Genomic DNA, 19623 nt, shown 5'->3' with positions numbered 1-19623 from the left:
AAGCCTCCATTATACCATGGCTACGCTTTCATAAGACTAAATGTTTCTGGCTTCAACTTTACTCAAAAGATTTAACTAATCCTGTCAGAGAGAGAAAGCGTATGATAAGCATCTGAGAGCCTTTTTAAACAAATTGTGAATGTTGTATCCTTAGCACCAAGGGGTAAGATGTGTCTTCTTTGTGGGGGGGAAGAGGCGAGGGGGCAGGCAGGGAGGGAGCAGGCAGACACGTGAGGTCATAGTAACATAACACTGTTTCATAATTTTAGGTCAAGTACTTATTTGTGCAAGTGATGACCGAACATGTTCCCAGCTGAGAGAGTACATCACTGTCGGAGCAGAGGCCTTCTTGCTGAGGCTCTACAGGAAAACCTTTGAGAAGGATACCAAAGCTGAAGAAGTATGGATGAAATTTAGACATGAGGACGGTCCAAAGAGAATGGCGAAATCTAACAAAAGGCCTAAAGACCCCCAAAACAAACAAAGGGCTGCCACCAAAGAAAGGACTCTCAAGAAGAAAAAGCGAAGGTTAACCTTAACTCAGATGATGGGGAAGTCGGAAGAACCGGAAGAGGAAGGGGATGTCAAGGAAGGCTATCCTAGAGACACAGACAGTAGCCCAGAAAGTTCCTTAGAAGAAATTAAGCACGAGGAATTTGACTTAAACTTGTCCTCTGATGCTGCATATGGAATCCTGAAAGACCCACTCACCATCCTCCATCCGCTCCTGGGCTGTAGTGACCCCTACGCTCTGACAAGGGTGCTCCACGAAGTGGAGCCAAGATACGTGGTTCTGTACGATGCAGAACTGACGTTTGTTCGCCAGCTTGAGATTTATAGGGCGAGCAGGCCCGGGAAGCCTCTGAGGCAAGTTATGAAGAATATGAGCTGCTGCTTCTTTCTTTTTTTGTATATGTTTTTTTGTGTGTGTGTATGTGTATATATTTTATATATATATATATACACACATATATATATACGCACATATATATATATTAGCTGAAGTATATTTAACACATATTAAATTAGTTTCAGGTATACAACATTGTGATTCAACCATTCTGTACATTACAAAATGCTTACCATGATAAGTATATTACAATATTATTGCTTATATTCCCTATGTTCTTTTCATCCCCATGGCTTATTTATTTTATACGTTTGTACCTCTTAGTCCCCTTCACCCATTTTGCCCATTCTCCCCACCTCTACCCCCTTTGGCAGCCATCATTGTGTTCTCTATTTGAGTCTGTTTCTCTCTTGTTGTTTGTTTGTTCTTTTTTTTTTTTTTTTTTAGATTTCACATATAAGTGAAATCATAGGGTATTTATTTGTCCATCTCCATCTGGCTTATCTCACTTAGCTTACCACCCTCTCAGTCCATCCATGTTGTGGCAAATGGCAAGATTTCATTCTTTTTTATGGCTGAGTAATACTCCATTGAACTGCTTTTTTTAAAGGCTGCAATTTCACAGTTCTTTAGGCTTTAACAGAGATGCTATACCAGTTGCACATGGATTTTCTTTAACGTTCTGTTGTTACAATGTAGGTTAAGTTTATGAATCCTTCTGCTTCCTGGTCAACCTGGGACATTTGCATGGGAAGGATGTCAGATGTCGTAGAGAACAACAAATCTAGGGACCTATCCGTGTTCTGGTTCCTTGCTGCTCTGTTGTTCTGTACTGTATCCTTTCTGCATTGGTTGTAGCTTATGGGGTGCTGTATCTCAACAAGTCTAGGAAATGTATAATATCCTGACTTGTACCAAAAAGTACCGTAACTATGACTCAGCTAAATGGCTTTGATCTTCTAAAATGTCGTTCTTATAAATTTGAAGAGGTGACTCTAAATTACATCCACATAAAATGAAAGTATTTGGAGAATTATTGAACCAAGTTTTCTTGAGTTTCAAGAAATTGCAGATAAAAAATCTACAGAAATATCAGATGAGAAAATGATGCCTCTCAAAGAATATAGTGTTCCGGGTCTCCAATTATCTGAGGGAAACAAACAGCAAAATTAATATCCTGAACTCAGTCTGAACCAAAAACAGAGCCAAAAGAAACCTTCCTAGCAGTTTAACTAATGCAGCCTTCCAGAACAGATGAACAGAGCAGGTGGGTCAGAAATAACACAGGATGAAGAGTTTAGACAAAGCTGGTCAAAGAATTATAGGCTGGTAAATTTTTCAGACGTTGCTACTGATCAACTTTGTAGATAGCTTGTATGTCCAGTTCTTTGTTGCCTGAGAATGGAATAGTGTGTTATTTGGAATCAAAATGTCAGAGTCGGAAGGGACCTTGGAGTTAACTGCTCCCTCCGTCAGTGGGAAACTGAGGCCCAGTAATAACGAATGACTTGCCCTTGGCCACGTAGCACTTGTGGGGGAGAGCTGGGGTCTCTGGACTCATGTTTTTTTTCCTCAGTCCACACTTCTAAGAGATATAACCTAGGAGCATGAAGTCCAGAAAAAAAGTTGAAGGCTAAAAAAGGAAAAACCTGTGATGGAAGGTGAGAAAGAGGGAGAGAGGAGGTGCTTAATTCAGCCTCTGAGCAACACATAATATAGAAAAGCAGTCCTTCCTAAGAGAAAATAATATATCAAATTATTTTCTCGAGCCCAATATCATCCGTGTGTCTTCTGTGTCTGTGTTTATATAACACGTGCGATGACTTGGTTCTGTGAAGACACGGATAAAAAACAGCCGAGAAAGAAGATAAAGGTCATATAGATTTCATTTGTTTATTTCTCACTAACGTGAACTTTCACAAGCTGCATTTTATAACTACCACCCAGCTTTGCAAATGATCGTTTGGCAGAGATGTAAAGAAAAAATTGAAAAAAAAAAAGAAGCCGCTGAGATTTTGTGTTTTCTGATTTGTTTATAGTTATGAGGCAAGAATTATTCTATCCCTCTGGTTATATTTCAGTGTTTACCTAAACTCTGTTCCTCCTTTCAGTGAAGGGGGAAAATGTGGTATTGAGACTTTTACCAGGTGGGGTTTAGGCAGCTTAATTTTAGGCACGTGATTAATGGAGCCTTTTATTCTTGGTCAAATATTTATTATTTGAGCAGTTTAGATTGCTGATTTTGAATGCTATGCTCTTCCTTTCAGGGATTAAAAATTATGTTTTTACAGCGTAAAAGAGTTCTGTTTTAACTGGCAGGGTCTACTTTCTTATATATGGAGGTTCAACCGAGGAACAGCGCTATCTCACTGCTTTGCGGAAAGAAAAGGAAGCTTTTGAGAAACTCATAAGGTAATAGAGGCCCTTCAAGATCTAGAAGCTTCTCTGGGTGGGGGCATATCTGATTGCCCTCAGGAAAGATGGGGGGAAGAAGTTGGGAGCATCGCCTCAAGATAAACCTGTGGTCTGATTCATCCCTGGGGTATGTGCACATTTCTTGTCTCCTCCCTCTCTTTTCCACCATCTCTATTTGACTTTCAGTGGTTTAACAGGATATTGGAAACGTGGCGAGAGCTGCTTTTCTGCTTGTAGAGACTTGTCATATAAAACCAAAAATACAGCTCAACCACTGCTTTTATAAGAAATACATTCTTTAAATCTCCCCCTCCCCCACCCACACACAAGCTTTCTCCCTTCCCTTAGAATTATGATTTCTTTTCTCCTGGTAAAATTTCCATTGTCTGTGGGTGGGTGACCGCCTTACCATTTGCTGGGAAATGCTTTTACAAGCCAGTGGGTTCAGATCACCAGCAGTAGAATCACTCTGGGAAAATATTTTTTTGAAGGTATGATGTTTATCTGAACGTACGTGTACTGTTTCTAGGATGAGTGTCTGGTAATGTTCCAAATCCAAATAGAAAACACTTTCCAGCGTAACATCAGGAAAATGTTCTAAGTGACATGGGCACAGACTGGATGGGCACCTTTTACCCACCGCAGGTGTTTGAGAAATCTGATAACCTTGCACCAGGGGTGTTGTCAAGGAGATGGCAGCTTGGTGAGGAAGATGGGTCACATGATCTCTAAGGGGCCTCCAAAGCCAGGGCAGGGGCTAGATAGGACATCCTTGAGCCGAGCCAGAGAAAAGGCTAGACGAGAGGAGGCCATGGCTTGGACTGACCAATCTTCCAAGCCTCGGACATTGGTCGAGCGTCAGTGGCAGCTAGAGGGCAGAAGGCATTTTTAGCGGCTGTTAGCAGGCCAGGGCTCTACACAGAATTTCAAAATTTCCTCCAACACTGACTGTGGGCTCTCGGTGTACACCTAAAACATCCCCGTGCCCGGTTCATGCAGGGCACGCGTGCCCAGGGCCTCCTGAATCAGGGCCACTGAGTCCCTGTGGAGGGGCCCCGCAGGTTACATGAGCAGGACCCCCCGCCCCCCAGTATCCTCTGTGAGTACCACATGCCTTCGCCGTGGGTTCTTCCAGCTCCTGGTCACTCCTTTCAGCCTATGAAAATGTTTTCTCTTAACATGCTCTGTGGGATGGTTTATATAGTATATGTGCGTATATGTGGGGTTTTCTTGGGTTTTTATTTTTAAAGGTTTTATTTATTTATTAGAGAGCATGAGTGGGGTGGGGGGAGAGGGAGAAGCAGACTCCCCGCTGAGCAGGGAGCCCAACGCGGGGCTCAATTCCAGAGCCCGGGATCACGACCCCAGCCGAAGACAGACGCTTAACCAAACAGCTTAAAATAAATAACATAAATAAAATATTTCAGAAAGTGTGATAAGCAACCAGGTGTTCAACAGCTGGCCTCTTCTTGTCCGAAGCTTTCAGTGCTTCCCTGTGTCTACTACACCCTTACTCCGCCAAGACTCGGAACAGTCAGCAGATGTTTACTGGGCACCCCTGTGGCGCCAAGCCCTGTGCTAACGCTGAAATGCTGTAGTCGCGCTGGTGGCGGCGGTCCCTCCGCTCCTCGAGCTCATCCTCTAGTGGAAAAGACGAACATTAGGTGATGATGAATATTATACTAACTAGACGTGTACAGAGTCTGGCTGCAAAGGTGGAAGAACGGGGTCCGCTAGTGCAGGTCAGACCTGGCCCGCGCCGGAGACCCGCTGCCTTCACGGAGGAGGTGAGCGGTAACCTTGCGTGAGGAGCGTGCGCGAGGCGCCACGGCCCCAGAGCGGAAGGGGGCTTCTGTGTGTGAAGGCTCCAGGGTACCAGCAGCCCTGCTAAGGATTCAGAACGTGCCTGTAGAGGCGATAATAAGACAGCACTGAAGCGTTCTCAGTAGGAAGTCTATTTTTAGAGGCTCTTGCTGGCCTCCAACGGAGGAATGGGTGGAGCAGGGAAACGAGTCGGAAGAAAAGGTGGTAGCCAAGATTAGGTTGACGGGGAGAAGGGAACAGATTGAAGAGAGACGCAGGAGATGGAATCAAAGAACTGGTGGTAGGGGCGCCTGCGTGGCCCAGTCAGTGAAGCGTCTGCCTTTGGCTGGGGTCGTGACCCCAGGGTCCTGGGATCGAGTCCCCCAACGGGCTCCCTGCTCAGCGGGGAGTCTGCTTCTCCCTCTCCCTCTGCCTGCTGCTCTCCCTCTGCCTGCTGCTCCCCCTGCTTGTGCTCTCTCACTCTGTCAAATAAATAAAAAAATCTTAAAAAAAAAAAAAAAAGAATTGGTGCTACAGGATGTGGGTCGGTTCCTAACCAGCCCTTCACTCTACAGCACATCCTCTGCCTGAGTCTTCATGGGTTAACCGTCCCTGAGTTACAGATGAGCGCATAGAGCTAAGATCCCGCAGATTAGGTTACTGGTGTTCATGCTGAGGGTCCCCCAGACCAACCACAGGCTCAGTGATTCCCTAGAAGGGTCCACGGGAGCCAGAAAAACTGGTATACTCACAGTTTGGGTTTCTGACAGCAAAAGGATACAGATGAAAATCAGCGAAGGGTAAGAAGCCATGGGGCCAAGTCAAGGAAAACCCAGGCATGAGCTCCCAGGTGTCGTCTCCGTGTGGAGTCACACCAATGTGCTTCATCCTCCCAGCTGCAGCGTGTGACATCAGGTGCCGAGCGTTGTCCATAGGGAAGCTTACCCGAGCCTGGGGTCCTGGGGGTCAGTCATGTAGGCACAGAGCACCCACGTGACAGACTCCAGCCCCCCAGAGCAAGAACGGGTATTCACCGTAAATCAAGGTGTCCACATAAATCATCTGATCACACTGGTGACATGTGGCCCCAGGCCTCAGGCAAACAAAACCCTCTTCTACGGGAGACTGTCCCGAGGGTTCAGAGCTCATGTCCCAGAATAAGGGGTCAGAGCTTATCTCCCTGGAGGTGGAGCGGGCCTTTCCTGCAGGGGTGTAGCCGAGAGAGCCTGATAGAATGTGGGCAAGAAGGCACCTGAGTAGGTGAGTTTTCATGCTCTAGGCTGCCTCATCAATGCATCGGGGACCCGCATCTAGAAAAGAATACTTCTAGTAGATTGTGGCTGGTAGATGTGGCAAGATACTGCAGACTCCATGCCATTCCTGTTGTATACAAGTGAGTCTCCACATCAGGGGGCTCGGTGACAAGGTGTGGAGAAGCCTGGCCCATACTGGAAACCACCCAGCAGAATCTGGAATATGGGCTGTCCCCTACATTTCAGTCTACCCGATAATTTCCATATCAGATTGTAATGTAATTTTATCCATGGCCTGGCTTAATTTCCTAGCTCTCAGAGGTGACCATCTACTTACAAGGTAGATCTTCCCATATTACACAGCCATGGGATACTTACACCATTTAGAATCTTAAGATATTTACTTTCCCAGAAAACTTGGGGAATTTGAGAAGTGTTTGTTTTGAAAAGGAAAATATATGTGAGGTGCGTTGCTGAAAGAGCATTTGCACTGAGCCCGTACTTAGAAATTTACTGTGAGAATAAGATAATGTGCTTTTGCCAGGACCTCCGTGGGTGATGTTGTAAGAATAAAAGCAGTGCTACTATTTAAAATAACCCGAAAGGAATGAATCTGGCAACCTGGCAGTGGAAGGATAGCTTGTCTGGGCTAGATCAGTCGATTACAGATGTCAAGAGAGAGAAAAAAAAAAAAATGACACTCCTAAGTATTGATAATAAAATGCTCCCTGGGTAGGAAAATTGGCAGTAACATTCTGAGGATACATAGTTTTAGAGAGGTCACTGCTTTTTCAAAGGCAGGGGTAAGGTTCTTTGGAATTTTAGTTAGAAAACGTGATCGCCAGGCACCTGCCTGCCTCAGTCGGTGAAGCACATGACTCTTGATCTCGGGGTTGTGAGTTCGATCCCCACGTTGGGTGTAGAGATTCCTTAAAAAATTTTAAAAAAGGAAATACAAAAGGAAAAATGTGATCCCAAAATGAGTTAGCATGAGGGCCAGAATACGTGCCCTTTGGACGAAGACTTCTAGTTCAGGGCCTCTCCCCGATATTATCATGGTGTACAAGCTATTCAGATATCATTAAAGATGTTAAAGCAAAAATAAGAAACCTCTGTACTTTAGATTAAGTGGAAGTAAGAATCTGCATTTGTAATTATCATTTTATATCTGTCACAGGGAGCAACTTGAGTAATTATGCTAAATGTTGAAAGCAAAGAACTGAATATTTATTATGATGGCAAATTTCTATTACATTAATTTGAGTTACCAGTTAGGGAGACTTATTATGTTCTTCACAATCCAGGCTTCATTGCAGGAGTTTATCATTTCTCAGATTCAATTTGCAGTTAAGTTAAAACATTTCACTGTAAACTAGCTGTTTTTATATAGCAATATTAATTGAAACCATTATGGAATCATCTGAAAGCAAATCTTTGTTTTTTTAGCATTATCACAGATAATGCTAATAATTAGGGGATGAGGTTACCACATTATAAGAAAAGTACAGTTATAATAACAGCTAATATTTTATAATGCCTATTATGTGCCAGGCGCTGTTCTGAGTACCTTCCACAGTGGATAATCCTCCTAACATGCTCCTTTTAGGTGGGTTTTATTATTATGCCCATTTTACAGATGAAATTGAGGCACAGAGCCATTAAACTACTTGCCTAAGCCCACAAGGCCAGTCAGTGGTTTCAGATCCACAAAATAGAGATTCATTCTCTAACCCACTAGTCTATACAGTCACTCACAGACAACAGATTAATCAGAAAATTGGGATGCCCCCATGTGTGATATGTAGCTTAGCCAGTGAGGTAAGTGGAAATAAAGAGAAAAAAGATCCCCAATATTAATCCCAAATGTTAAAGGAAAAGAAATTGAAGAGCAATAATTTTTCTGAATAGTTTGCCCTTTGTCCTCAATTCAAGTCTAATAGGGACCACGGAGCAGTAGTGAGTGGCTGTCGGGGCCATGGCCATTGCAAAGACTATTCCAGCAGGCCATACTTGATGCTTGTATTCAGAATCGCGGGGAAAAATGGACCTGGAATTATGCCCACTCCCTCGCATGAACTATTTACGAAATGCCGTAGTAATGATAACTTTGCATTGTATATCATTTCAAAGAGTATGGAATTTAAAGTTGTAATTTCTGTTCTTCAGTGGTGTCTTGGAGTGATACCCTGTTCTAAAACATCGTTTATCCAGAGTGGTTGGAAAATCGGTCCATCCTGTTTTATTTCCTTTAATTGGAAAGTCTTTGCTGTTTTAGGCCTTACTGAAATGATTAGTGAGTACTGAGGATCCATCCCCCTTCACTGTACCCTGGGCTCTGTTCCTGCTGTTGGTCAGTCCCACCATTGTTTCGTGACTGCTCATGCTTCCCCAACTCAGTTTCCCACCCTACGAGGACAGAGAGCCAGCCTCACACATCCCTTCTGCCCCTCCTAGACATAGCACTTGCTGGTTCATAGATCGATGATAACATACTTCCCCTGTTTTGAAAAATAAGACTATGGCAGGCCTGGCCTCGTCTCTCTTTGGTTATCAAGGATATTGTCGTGATTGTAGTCCCTGATTACGAAACTTAGTTGTGGTTGTACTGTCCTGTCAGTCTACCAGATATGAGATACCGAGCTACCTAGAGGACAGGAATTACTGTGTAACCACATGTATATCAGAGCACCTAACACAGCAGGTAGGAGCACTTCAGAAGGGTTTTTAAAACAAATGCATGAGCAAGGGAATTCATGCTGCTCTATTGCCTAACCAGAGATATTGATTTTTTTGTTTAAATCTCTGTTGGGAAATTTGTATGACTGTCGATTTTCCCTTTAAAATTAAAAGTGTTTAAAGGGGCCTCCCACCTGGAGGTTTTTAAATCGAAGTTCCATCATCTGTGCTTTGATTTTCTTAATCATTGATTTTTAACCATTCCTATTTATGATTTACTCTGAACATATTGAAATACAAATGATTTGAATTCTTTTTAATGCTCAATAACACGTTACCATGTTTTTATAAAAAGTCTCAATCTCTTGGTGGGATTTTTTACCTGCTTATTTCATGTCCTGAAGTGCTTGAAGGACATAGAGAATGGAAAATAAACAACAGCTCTTTTTGCCTCTGGAAGATCGGAAGGAGCACCCAAGAAATTCTTTCTCCTTCCTTTACCCGTTGCTCATCTGTGTGTATTTATTGCACTTATTTATCTAACATATTTCTCATCTTGACACTCTTGTGGACATTTTCTGTGTTCTAGTCTTTTTAAAAGATTAAATTCTGGAATTTTGAAATTAGTGCAAAAAATGTTTAAACTATTTTCTGCCCCAGGGAGAAGGCTAGCATGGTGGTCCCTGAAGGAAGGGAAGGTAGGGATGAAGCAAATCTGGACCTGGTAAGAGGCTCGGCGGCTGCAGGCGTTCCCACCGACACTCGTAAAGCAGGTGAGTACCGCCCTGTGCTGCGTGCTCCTGGTGCCTGCGACAGAGGCTGTGGGGTTCTAGAGCTTCTCTGCAGAGGCGTGGTTTTTCCTAACAAATTCGTAAAAATGGGTGCCTGCTCCCATACCCAGGGCCAGCGCTGCCATTCACTAACCACATGTCCCTCCCAGACCTGTGGCTCCTCATCTGTAAAATAAGGGGCTGTGTTCTAGACACCCCAACCTCGAAATCAGTCACGTTCCAGCGTTGCTTGTGAAGGTGGTTGGCTCACTGAGATTCAGAATGTACTTTGCAAAGAAACTTTTATAAGTGGCAATTAGGTTCTTATTTTTACCCGAAGAAGCCGGTTTACCTCAGATAGACAGGAGTTGTCTGGAGCACATCCCCACTCCTCCTCTTGCCTCCGTGTGTTGCTTCTTGGCACTTCTCCAGATCCCAGGTGTGTGGCGCCCTCATTGCTGTGCAGTGTCTGAACCGTGGCATGCCAGCAAGATGTGCTGAATTCCAAGTGCAGCATGACCCAGAAATAACCCCCTCCCCGCTCCCCGAATCCCCATTTCCCCATGGCAGCAGCTGCTGTCAGCCAAGCGGCCTGAGGAACACAATACAATTGAGATGACTTAGCCCCCACTTCGGGCCAGTTAGAGCCATCGGCCTCCCAAATCCAGTACACTTGGGAATAACCTCAGAGGCCTGTTAGAGCTATGGATCCACAGGCTTCACTCACTCCACGGAAATTCTGATTCCGTGGATCTGAAATGGGGTCAGCGTCTCAGAGCCTTCTGATGGGGTGGTCCCTGGACTGTACTTGGGGAAACATGGCCTCAGAGCATCTAGGTCTTTTTGAAGAAGATTCTTATTAACTCAGATAGGGTAGTGACATTTCATGCAGAATATAGAACATCAGGCTGAATGAAGGAAGCTAGATTTGAGCATGTAGGTGCCGCGCAGAATGCTACTTACAGAAGTCTGTCCTTCTGAGTTCGGTCCTTCAGGCCCTTGCAGTCCCGTCCTACAGCTGCTGTAACAACTTACCACACACTCAGCGGATGGAAACAATGTACATTTCACGTACATTTCTTATCTTACAATTACTGTGGTAAAATTCCAAAGTCCGAATGGGTTTCACTGGGCTAAAGCCAAGGTGTGAGCCGGGCTGTGCTCCTCCTGGAGGCTCTAGGGAAGACCGCATCCCTGCCTTTCCCAGTTTCTCGAGGCACCTGCACTCCTTGGCTCCCAGCCCCATCCTCCACCTTCAGAGCCAGCAGCTCTGACTCTGACCTTCCTGCTTCCTTCTTTCACTTGTAAGGACCCTTGGGCCCACCTGGATAATCCAGAACAATTTCCTAATCTTGAGATCCTAAATTTAATTACATTTGCAGTGTCCCTTTTGCCATGTAAAGTGCCGTATTTACACATTTCACGGATTAGGACACGGGCATCTTTTTTTTTTTTTTAAATAATCTTTTTTTTTTTTTAGGAATTTATTTATTTGATAGAGACAGCCAGCGAGAGAGGGAACACAAGCAGGGGGAGTGGGAGAGGAAGAAGCAGGCTCCCAGAGGAGGAGCCTGATGTGGGGCTCGATCCCAGAACGTTGGGATCACGCCCTGAGCCGAAGGCAGACGCTTAACGACTGCGCCACCCAGGCGCCCCAGGACATGGGCATCTTGACGGGACTGTTACTCTGCCAACAGCAGTCCCTGGTCCTCGCTAGTGCTGTCCTTAAGCCAGCAACCTTAGCATTACCTGGGATGTCATTAGAAGTGCAGAGTCTTAGGCCCCACCCCAGACCTACTGAATACAGAGCTGCCTCTAACTCGCTCCCAGGCAGTTCAAGGCACCTTCCAATGTGGGAAGTTCTGGTCCACTGGCTTCTTCCATTTTCCCACGTCCAGACTCACTGGTACAAAAACTAACGACTCCAGAATTTTTCACCACAGCTCCTAAGGCAGTTTACTCAGCAAGCATTTTTAAGCATCTAGTACGTGCCTGACTCTGTCATAGGAATTAGGAATACAATGGTCGGTAGAATGTGGACAGAGGAGACCATCAGAGACCGGATGTCGAGGGAGCTGCAGAGGGAAGGCGACAGCAAATGCTGATGTTCATGAATCATCATGATTTTCCTCGCAGCTCTATTTAGTTTAAGAGAAATCGTCTTTATTTACTCTGTAAACAAACCTTTCTGAAAGCACAGAAAAAATGAGGAATAACAACATGGGGTATCATGTTACCATGCATTAGAGGTTGACAACAGAAACATAGATTTTTATTTTTTTATTTTTTCAAAAATTTATTTATTTATTTGAGAGAGAACATGAACAGGGTAAGGGGCAGAGGGAGAGGGAGGGAGAGAAGAAGGCTCCCCGCTGAGAATGGAGCCCAACGTGGGGCTCGATCTCATGACCCCCAGGATCATGACCTGAGCTGAAATCAAGAGTCCTATGCTTAACCGACTGAGCCACCCAGGCGCCCCAGAAGCGCACATGTTAAACTTTAATTGTTCTGTTCCATCTTGGAGAGTTCTTCTTCCGTGGCATCACCTAAAATGCCTACCTTGTGTTCCCAGGTGGCCAGGAACAGAACAGGCCACATCAAACCATAGTGGTGGATGTGCGTGAGTTTCGCAGTGAACTCCCATCCCTGATCCACCGTCGGGGCATCGACATCGAACCAGTGACCCTGGAAGTCGGAGACTACATTCTGACTCCGGAAATGTGCGTGGAGCGCAAGAGCATCAGCGACCTGATTGGCTCATTAAACAACGGCCGCCTGTACGGCCAGTGCATCTCTATGTCCCGTTACTACAAGCGCCCGGTGCTGCTGATCGAGTTTGACCCCGGGAAGCCCTTCTCCCTCACTTCCCGGGGCGCCCTCCATCAGGAGATCTCCAGCAACGACGTCAGTTCCAAGCTCACCCTCCTCACGCTCCACTTCCCCAGACTCCGGATTCTGTGGTGCCCCTCGCCGCACGCCACCGCCGAGCTGTTCGAGGAGCTGAAGCAGAACAAGCCGCAGCCCGACGCGGCCACGGCCATGGCCGTCACCGCCGATTCGGACACGCTCCCCGAGTCGGAGAAGTACAATCCCGGTCCCCAGGACTTCTTGTTAAGAATGCCAGGGGTGAATGCCAAGAACTGTCGCACCTTGATGCACCACGTGAAGAACATCGCGGAACTAGCCAGCCTGTCGCAGGACAAGCTGGCAGGAATTCTGGGCAACCCGGGGAATGCCAAGCAGCTCTATGACTTCATTCACACCTCTTACGCAGAGGTCATGTCTAAGGGAAAAATGAGAAAATGAGTGTTGACGGGCTTCTTATCCCGTCACTGTGCTTTCCAGCCACTCTTCTCGGGCATTCATAGGTCGCAATTAATTACTAGCTCAGAATTTCATCATCTTCCAGCACTTAACGGCTGTGCCGTCTGCTTCCTGGCTCTGCAGACCAGAAGCCAAGACTCCTCTCGGAACTCTGTGTTCAGGCACGGTTTTCACATTCCCAGGCCTGCTCTCCTCCCTCCCCTCCCTGCCTAGGCCAGGGTCTGCATGCTCAGTTCTTAAGTGAGGTGGGTCCGGTGCAGGGGAGGTGTCCACAGGTGTTTCTAGAAGGCCATTCTTGAAACAGGCAGCAATTTATGTTTCTGACACAAACCAATAAAACACACAGTCATGTGCTTACCCTCTTTAGAGGGGCCCCGGAACCCAGAGAAGGAAACCCCTCTGCCATCCCTCACCAGTTCTCCTTACATTGTCCTCAAACACATTCTTCCAGCTTTCTGCCTCTAAGAGAAATTCCTGGGGACTTTCTACTGCTGGTGTAAGACAGCCTCCTCTAAACCTTGCTGCTTCATTTCCTAGTGACCTGGGTGTATGTGACATATACTGTGACTCGATTGTGCAAAGCCAGTAGTTTTTAGACATCAAATTCCCCTCTTTGCAGAATTTGATGGTGTAAGTGAAGGAGTCCTTGGAACGCTCAGTTTTTCAAATATTTAACCTCCTAAATCCGAGCTCTCTGAGCCCGAATGGCAAGTTAGAGTCTCTTAAGACTTCCTTGTTCCTGAGCAGCCTCTCTTTCCATGCCCCAAGTCCACCAGCACCAGAGCTGCTCCCCGAGCAGCATAAGCTCACCCTCCCATCCCCCCTCTCCTGTCCCTGTGCCAAGCACCTCCTTGCATCTGTGTAAGGACTCCCACACAAGCAAATGAGTGGCCCCCCAAGTCTTTTAAGATTTGGTTTTCCTTGAGTTGAGATGAAGGACTTAAAAAGTAAATGGAAGATCAAAGCATAGAATATCTAAGAATTCTAGAGAAATATATACATACTGAAAAACTCAAAAACCATCTCCTTCTCAACCCTTCCGACTGGGTTAGGTTAGCTTTTTACTGAAGTGTACATACGGGATATTCATAGCATCTTTGTGATGTTTTTAAACTTTTATATTTCACCATTATTAACTTAGGTCTTATTCTCCTATCTAGTAATGAGTAGTAAATTTTCTACCTCGAGAGCTGATGTGGATAGAGACATCTGTCCCGCTAGCCATACCGCACGGTTACACATATCCTTCGTGTTGGCCATGTTTTTGTTCATCACAGTGTTCGAGCTCAGAGTAGACACTGGGCCGCATAACACAAAATGGTCTTCACCATCACAGAAGTTCTTTCAGCCGACCTCTCCAAGCTGAACCTCTCATGTCGACTTCCTGCTCTCCCGGTACGTTAACCTACGTTAATACAGCTAAAATAGATGTAGATTTCAGACTCGAAGCAAGACACCGTAAGAATGAATTGAGGGATATCAGGAAACTGTGTTGTTATATGAATTCTGTACAGTGATCTGAGGAACAGAGAGGAGGATAGGAAACAAAAGTTAGTTTAAGGAAGAATAAAGGGCTGGGCTACTAACTGTTATCCGAGGGTTAAAAAGCTACCCTGGAGATTGAAAACAAGATGCCGGGTACATATGTTAATTTTCACTTCTGTATGTATGTATTTAAGAGTCCAGTCAGAGTGAAAAGTACATTAAAATCGACATAGTGCCTCAAAAGGAGATGGTGATTACAGTTTTCCCTCACGCTAGTCTAGCGCTTCCGCTTGTGGTATGTAGTTTCTGGGTTTTCTTGTATAATTCCACCTGCCTTCTGTTGTTCTTTCATTACGTAAAAGGCGGATCAGAATATAGCACATCTTTTGATATGAGTTTCACCCCAATTCAAGCTTTCAGAGATAAGCTCTGTTCTTAAAGCTGCCATTTTAAACAGCCCTTGTCATCTAGCACAACGTAGAAAACAGTCTCGGTTGTGTTCAGAGAGCCAGTGTCTCTGGCTCTCAGATTCTGTTATTTGCTGTTGTACGTACTGGACACTTGAAGACATGCACGGTCTCGTGTGTATTTGAATTATGAATGCTAGTTTCTAATGAACTTGAAAATGCTCATTAGAGATGCAAGGCTCTCACTATCACTTCCCCTTCCGACTAAATAAATATATTTTAAACGTGTCTCCAGTTGTGGAAAGCCTTCAATACAACTATTGTATATTGACTTTTACCACATCCTTTTACAAGTTTTTACAGTCTAAGAATCTTTGGCAAAGGAACTAATGCATGAACTTGCAAAATTAATGTATCCCTTTATTGTCTAGCATCATATTGTTACCTTTGCCTTTTTTCTTTCATAATAGTAAATATCCCTTTTACTTATGAACTCATGCTTAGCTTTTTTAAAACCTTTTTAAAAATCTGAGATCAGCATTATTCTATTTTATCAAGCTTTTTGCATAAAAATCAGAGTGTGTGAAAGATGAGATTGTTTCCAACTTTGTTTAAATCATAGTGCCTCTTGATATTCTTTAAAAATTATACAACAAGAAATCATTTTCTGTAGTAATAGTGGCCATAAATAATGTCCTTTTGGCAAGAAGTTGCCACTTCTTCAGCTTGGGGCTCAGGAGACCATATGTCTCTGGATGTTTGAGTACATCCAGAATGCAATTTCCCAGCTCACAAGGGACTGAAAATAATTGTCCCATTCATCAACCCATCGGGACTCAGAGGGTTAAGTCTAGATTTGGTTGTGTTGAGATAACAGAATATAGAATTAATAACTGGCCTTCGCAGGCCTTCAAAGTCTACACTGAAGCAAATCCGAAGAGGTGGGTGGGGGGAGAGAGACAGACATCATTAGTCTTTGCTTTTGTTTTTCAAGCATAATTTGATTTTCCGTTGGCTCAGAAAACTTCTTTAGGGAAATTCTCTTCTCTTTTGTGTTCAGTTTAGCCTAGAAACGTCCTTCTAAAAACCAACAGTTTAGGAAGGTTCTTTTCTCAGTCTTGAATATATTAAAACATATCCAGACTTCAACGTGCGTTGTCATTTTTCTTCATTATTTTGCTTTCTATTTTGGTTTATTGCTACTTCCTGTCCAGTTCCAAACTTCAGTACTTAACTGTCTTTATCCACAGGTTTTTGGTAAGCCACACCACTGCTGTTTTTTGATTTAAGGGTATGTAAGCCAAAATTTGGTTGGGAGGGAAACATAACTGATTTATATCAATTTGCAACAAGAGTTGTATGTGAACGTGTTTTTAATAAAATGTGTATTTATTCAGTACTTTCCTCAGCATTTTGTGGGCAAAGTAAAAATAACAATATATAGTGAAAGGACATGTATTCCCAGTGCATCCTAGTTCCAACACGTTGGTAAATATAATTTAAAATGAAGAGAATATTTAATGTGTTTTTTGTGTGCAGAATAAATGATTAAAGCCAAACTGCTCTTCCAGCCCCTGCTTTCGCGTTAGACTTTCATGATAAACCCACTTTCTAAGGCCTCAGCATGATTTTCTTTGGGTTATTTTTCCCTTACTGATTTTTATTTTGTGCATGTGTCCTTAAGGAGGGAGAGAAAAAAGACTATTCTCCTTCTGAAAACACTCGTTTGTTGACATGTAATGAATATGTGGTAAGCACAATGCTTGGAACATCTTAACAGAAATTAATTTCCTGCCGCCCCTGACTCATACGTTTTTTTTTTTTCTTGTTGTTCCTTCAACGTCAAAGTTGAAAGTAAATTATCCTTTTGACACATCTAGAATTCACTGTAATCTCTTAGGTTTAATTATTATTAGTTTACTAATTGGCGCGCTTTGATGATACAGTTATTTTGGTTTCTGCTTGAAAACGTAGAACCAATCCCTTTTTAACGAGGCATAAGATGGGTTATTTCTCAAAATGTTTTAATGTCAGAATGTAAGACTCTGGCGGAATAATTAACCCTTTCTTAGCAATAGTGATCTAACTCACATTTACTGAGCTGTTGTGCTTTATCTCCTTTAAGCTTCATGACAAAGACCTAAAGATGCTCTTAGTAAAAGCCTGTAGCTGTGGTGAAACTGAGTGACAGAGAGGTTAAGTCATTTGCCCAGGGTCACCCAGTAGTAGATGACAGAACGGTGATTTGAACCCAAGCAGTCTGACCCCAGAGCCCCTGATGAAACACTGCTGACCAGAACTGGGGAAGGGGACTTTGTGTCCACTTTCAAATACCTAATTACAGATATGTCACAGAAAAAGCAAACTGGTTTGTTGTCATGCTTCTCTTAGGTAATAATGTCAAAAGCAAGTATGCATAATTTGGAACTCGGTCAAAGAGAATCCTGAGTACCCTTTCTGTATACAGCTGGATACTGGGGCATCTGGCTGGCTTAGAGAGTAGAGTGTGTGATTCTTGATCTCGGGGTCATGAGTTCAAGCCCCACACTGGGTGCAGAGATTACTTATAAAATAAATAAGTAAAATGAAAAAGAGCTGGATGTCGTCTAGTAGTGTATGCTACCTGGGGGTCATCTGATTTCCAGGGCTCCCGACCTCTTACTATTTTGCAACTTTATGAGAATAGAGGTTAACATGTAGAAACCCTGACAGCAATACAAATGATTCTTGTCCAGTAGCATTGCAAGCTTATTGCCTAGCGGGACATGAACCAGTTCTGCATTTATTAGCAAATTTATTTCTGCATTCATTTGCCCAGCTACAAATCTCTGGGTCTTTCATTTTCTTTTAAATCAGTCCTAACATCTTACCGGTTTCCTCATTAATCAAATCTAATAAAATCTTTGACTTCTGTTGTTTTTGTTTTTTTTCTATTTGTATGAGAGTCATGTTTCTAACTTTCTGAAAAAATTACGCTTTGCAAGCGGTGTTGCCAACATGAGCTCCCATCTGATGATAAAACTGTATTTCCAGCCTCATTCAACCTAAAATTAAACCTCGTAAACTAGAAGATGGATACTATACATAGGCATATATATACATATATATTTAAGAACTGTACTTTGATACTAAGATGTTAATATTACAAACTATCAATTGATCAAATATTTAAGAACTACAGACTCATTTTAAGATGCTGGCTCGGTGGACCCCCGTTTCTCTGTTTGCAAAAGCTCAGCTGAATATTTAACCCCCGTTCTGATTCTGTGTAGCGCCTGACTATGAGTGTTAAGGAGACTGATCCATGAATGAGAAAGAAGAGGAATTTTGGATATTCCCAAGGGTCCACTTGCCCAACGAAGATACTTCTGTATCAGAAGAACACTGACGGCTCCCCAAGGGCCTGGGAGTCAGGTAGACAAAATCAACTTGTGATTTTAACCCAGCGAGTTTCCCAGGATTCATGAAAATAGTGAATAGTAAATAGACCATGTCTAAAGAAGATGATGATATTTGGAGACCCTTTTTCCAACAGAATTTGGTGTCAGTGCGAGCACGCCTTTCACTGAGAGTTTTGCCTCTCTGTGCAACTTTGTTTCTGGGAAGGGCGACGCCCAGCAGAAGCTTAGGCAAGCAGATAGTTTAGTAGACTGAGGGAAGCATGACTGGGCAGGTTTGTTTTCGGCGTAAGGCGTTCACTGCAGAGGGCAGAGGGCTGTCTCTGGGCTTGATGCTGCGAAAGCCCATGCCATCAAGGGACATTCAGCCTTATGGTGAAGGGAAGTCAAAGAACACGTGCAAGAAAAATAAGTAAAATGCCACAGGAGAGGTAGAAACGTCCCAGAGGTCAGAGGAAGACCTCATATCCGGCTGTAGGAATCCAGAGCAGCCACAGAGAGAAGGTAGAGCTCAAGATGAGTCTTGTGGCACAGCTACAATTTCATCAGACAGACACGGGTAGCGTGCACAAGTCCACGTCCAGAACGTTAGCAAAGAAACAAGGAGGAAAACGGTGGTGGTTAAAGACGGAGTCAACAACAGCAGATTTGGGGCAATTCACTGGGGCCATACCATAGGGGGCTCTTCCGGGCTAGGCGTGAGGAGTTTGTTCTCATTTCAGCAGGAAAATGAATGAGTAAGGGAAGGGCGTGATCAAGAAGTGTGTTTTACAACTGCAGTCTGGCAGTGGTGAGTTTGAAATGGAAATATTAGTTGAGCACTTACAACGTACCGGATATTTTATGTACCTTACCCCATTATGTCCTCACACCCTGAAGTAGGGAATCTTCCCTGCTTTGCTGATGAGGCAGCTTAGACTAAGAGATTAAAAAATAAAGTCACAGTGGAAGCAAATGGCAGAGATGGGACTCAAACTCCAAAGCCAATTTTCTTTGGGCAGCACCTTGCTACCTAGAAGGAAGGACTGGAGATGGAAAGACCATTCCGGAAGCTGTGGCAGCAACCCAAGCCTTAGAGAATTACAGCCAGAACTAAGATCAGAGCTTTGGAAATGGAAAGAAGGCCAGATATTGAAGAGGAATGTAGCAAAGAACATCAATACCAAGGAGGAGTCTAAATTATTAGTTAGACTTTAAGCCAAGGCTCAGAAAATGAGGACGCTGTGACCAGAAAGGCCCTGA

General features: G+C 43.9%; 1 protein-coding gene across 1 annotated transcript in view; it reads left to right on the top strand.

Moving 5' to 3' along the window:
- Positions 1 to 17810, top strand: part of ERCC4 (ERCC excision repair 4, endonuclease catalytic subunit) — a 31387-nt gene extending 13577 nt beyond the window's left edge. The window contains exons 8-11 of the mRNA XM_002918067.4: positions 270 to 867; positions 3170 to 3262; positions 9658 to 9770; positions 12340 to 17810. Coding sequence (XP_002918113.1) covers positions 270 to 867; positions 3170 to 3262; positions 9658 to 9770; positions 12340 to 13073 — 1538 coding nt within the window. The 3' untranslated portion in view covers positions 13074 to 17810. The remainder of the gene's footprint in view (positions 1 to 269; positions 868 to 3169; positions 3263 to 9657; positions 9771 to 12339) is intronic.
- The last annotated feature ends 1813 nt before the right edge of the window (positions 17811 to 19623 follow it).

The sequence above is a fragment of the Ailuropoda melanoleuca genome, chromosome 10, assembly GCF_002007445.2.
Source record: "Ailuropoda melanoleuca isolate Jingjing chromosome 10, ASM200744v2, whole genome shotgun sequence".
NCBI lineage: Eukaryota > Metazoa > Chordata > Mammalia > Carnivora > Ursidae > Ailuropoda > Ailuropoda melanoleuca.
The sequence above is the reverse complement of the archived record's forward strand: the minus strand, read 5'-3'. Positions and strand labels throughout refer to the sequence as shown.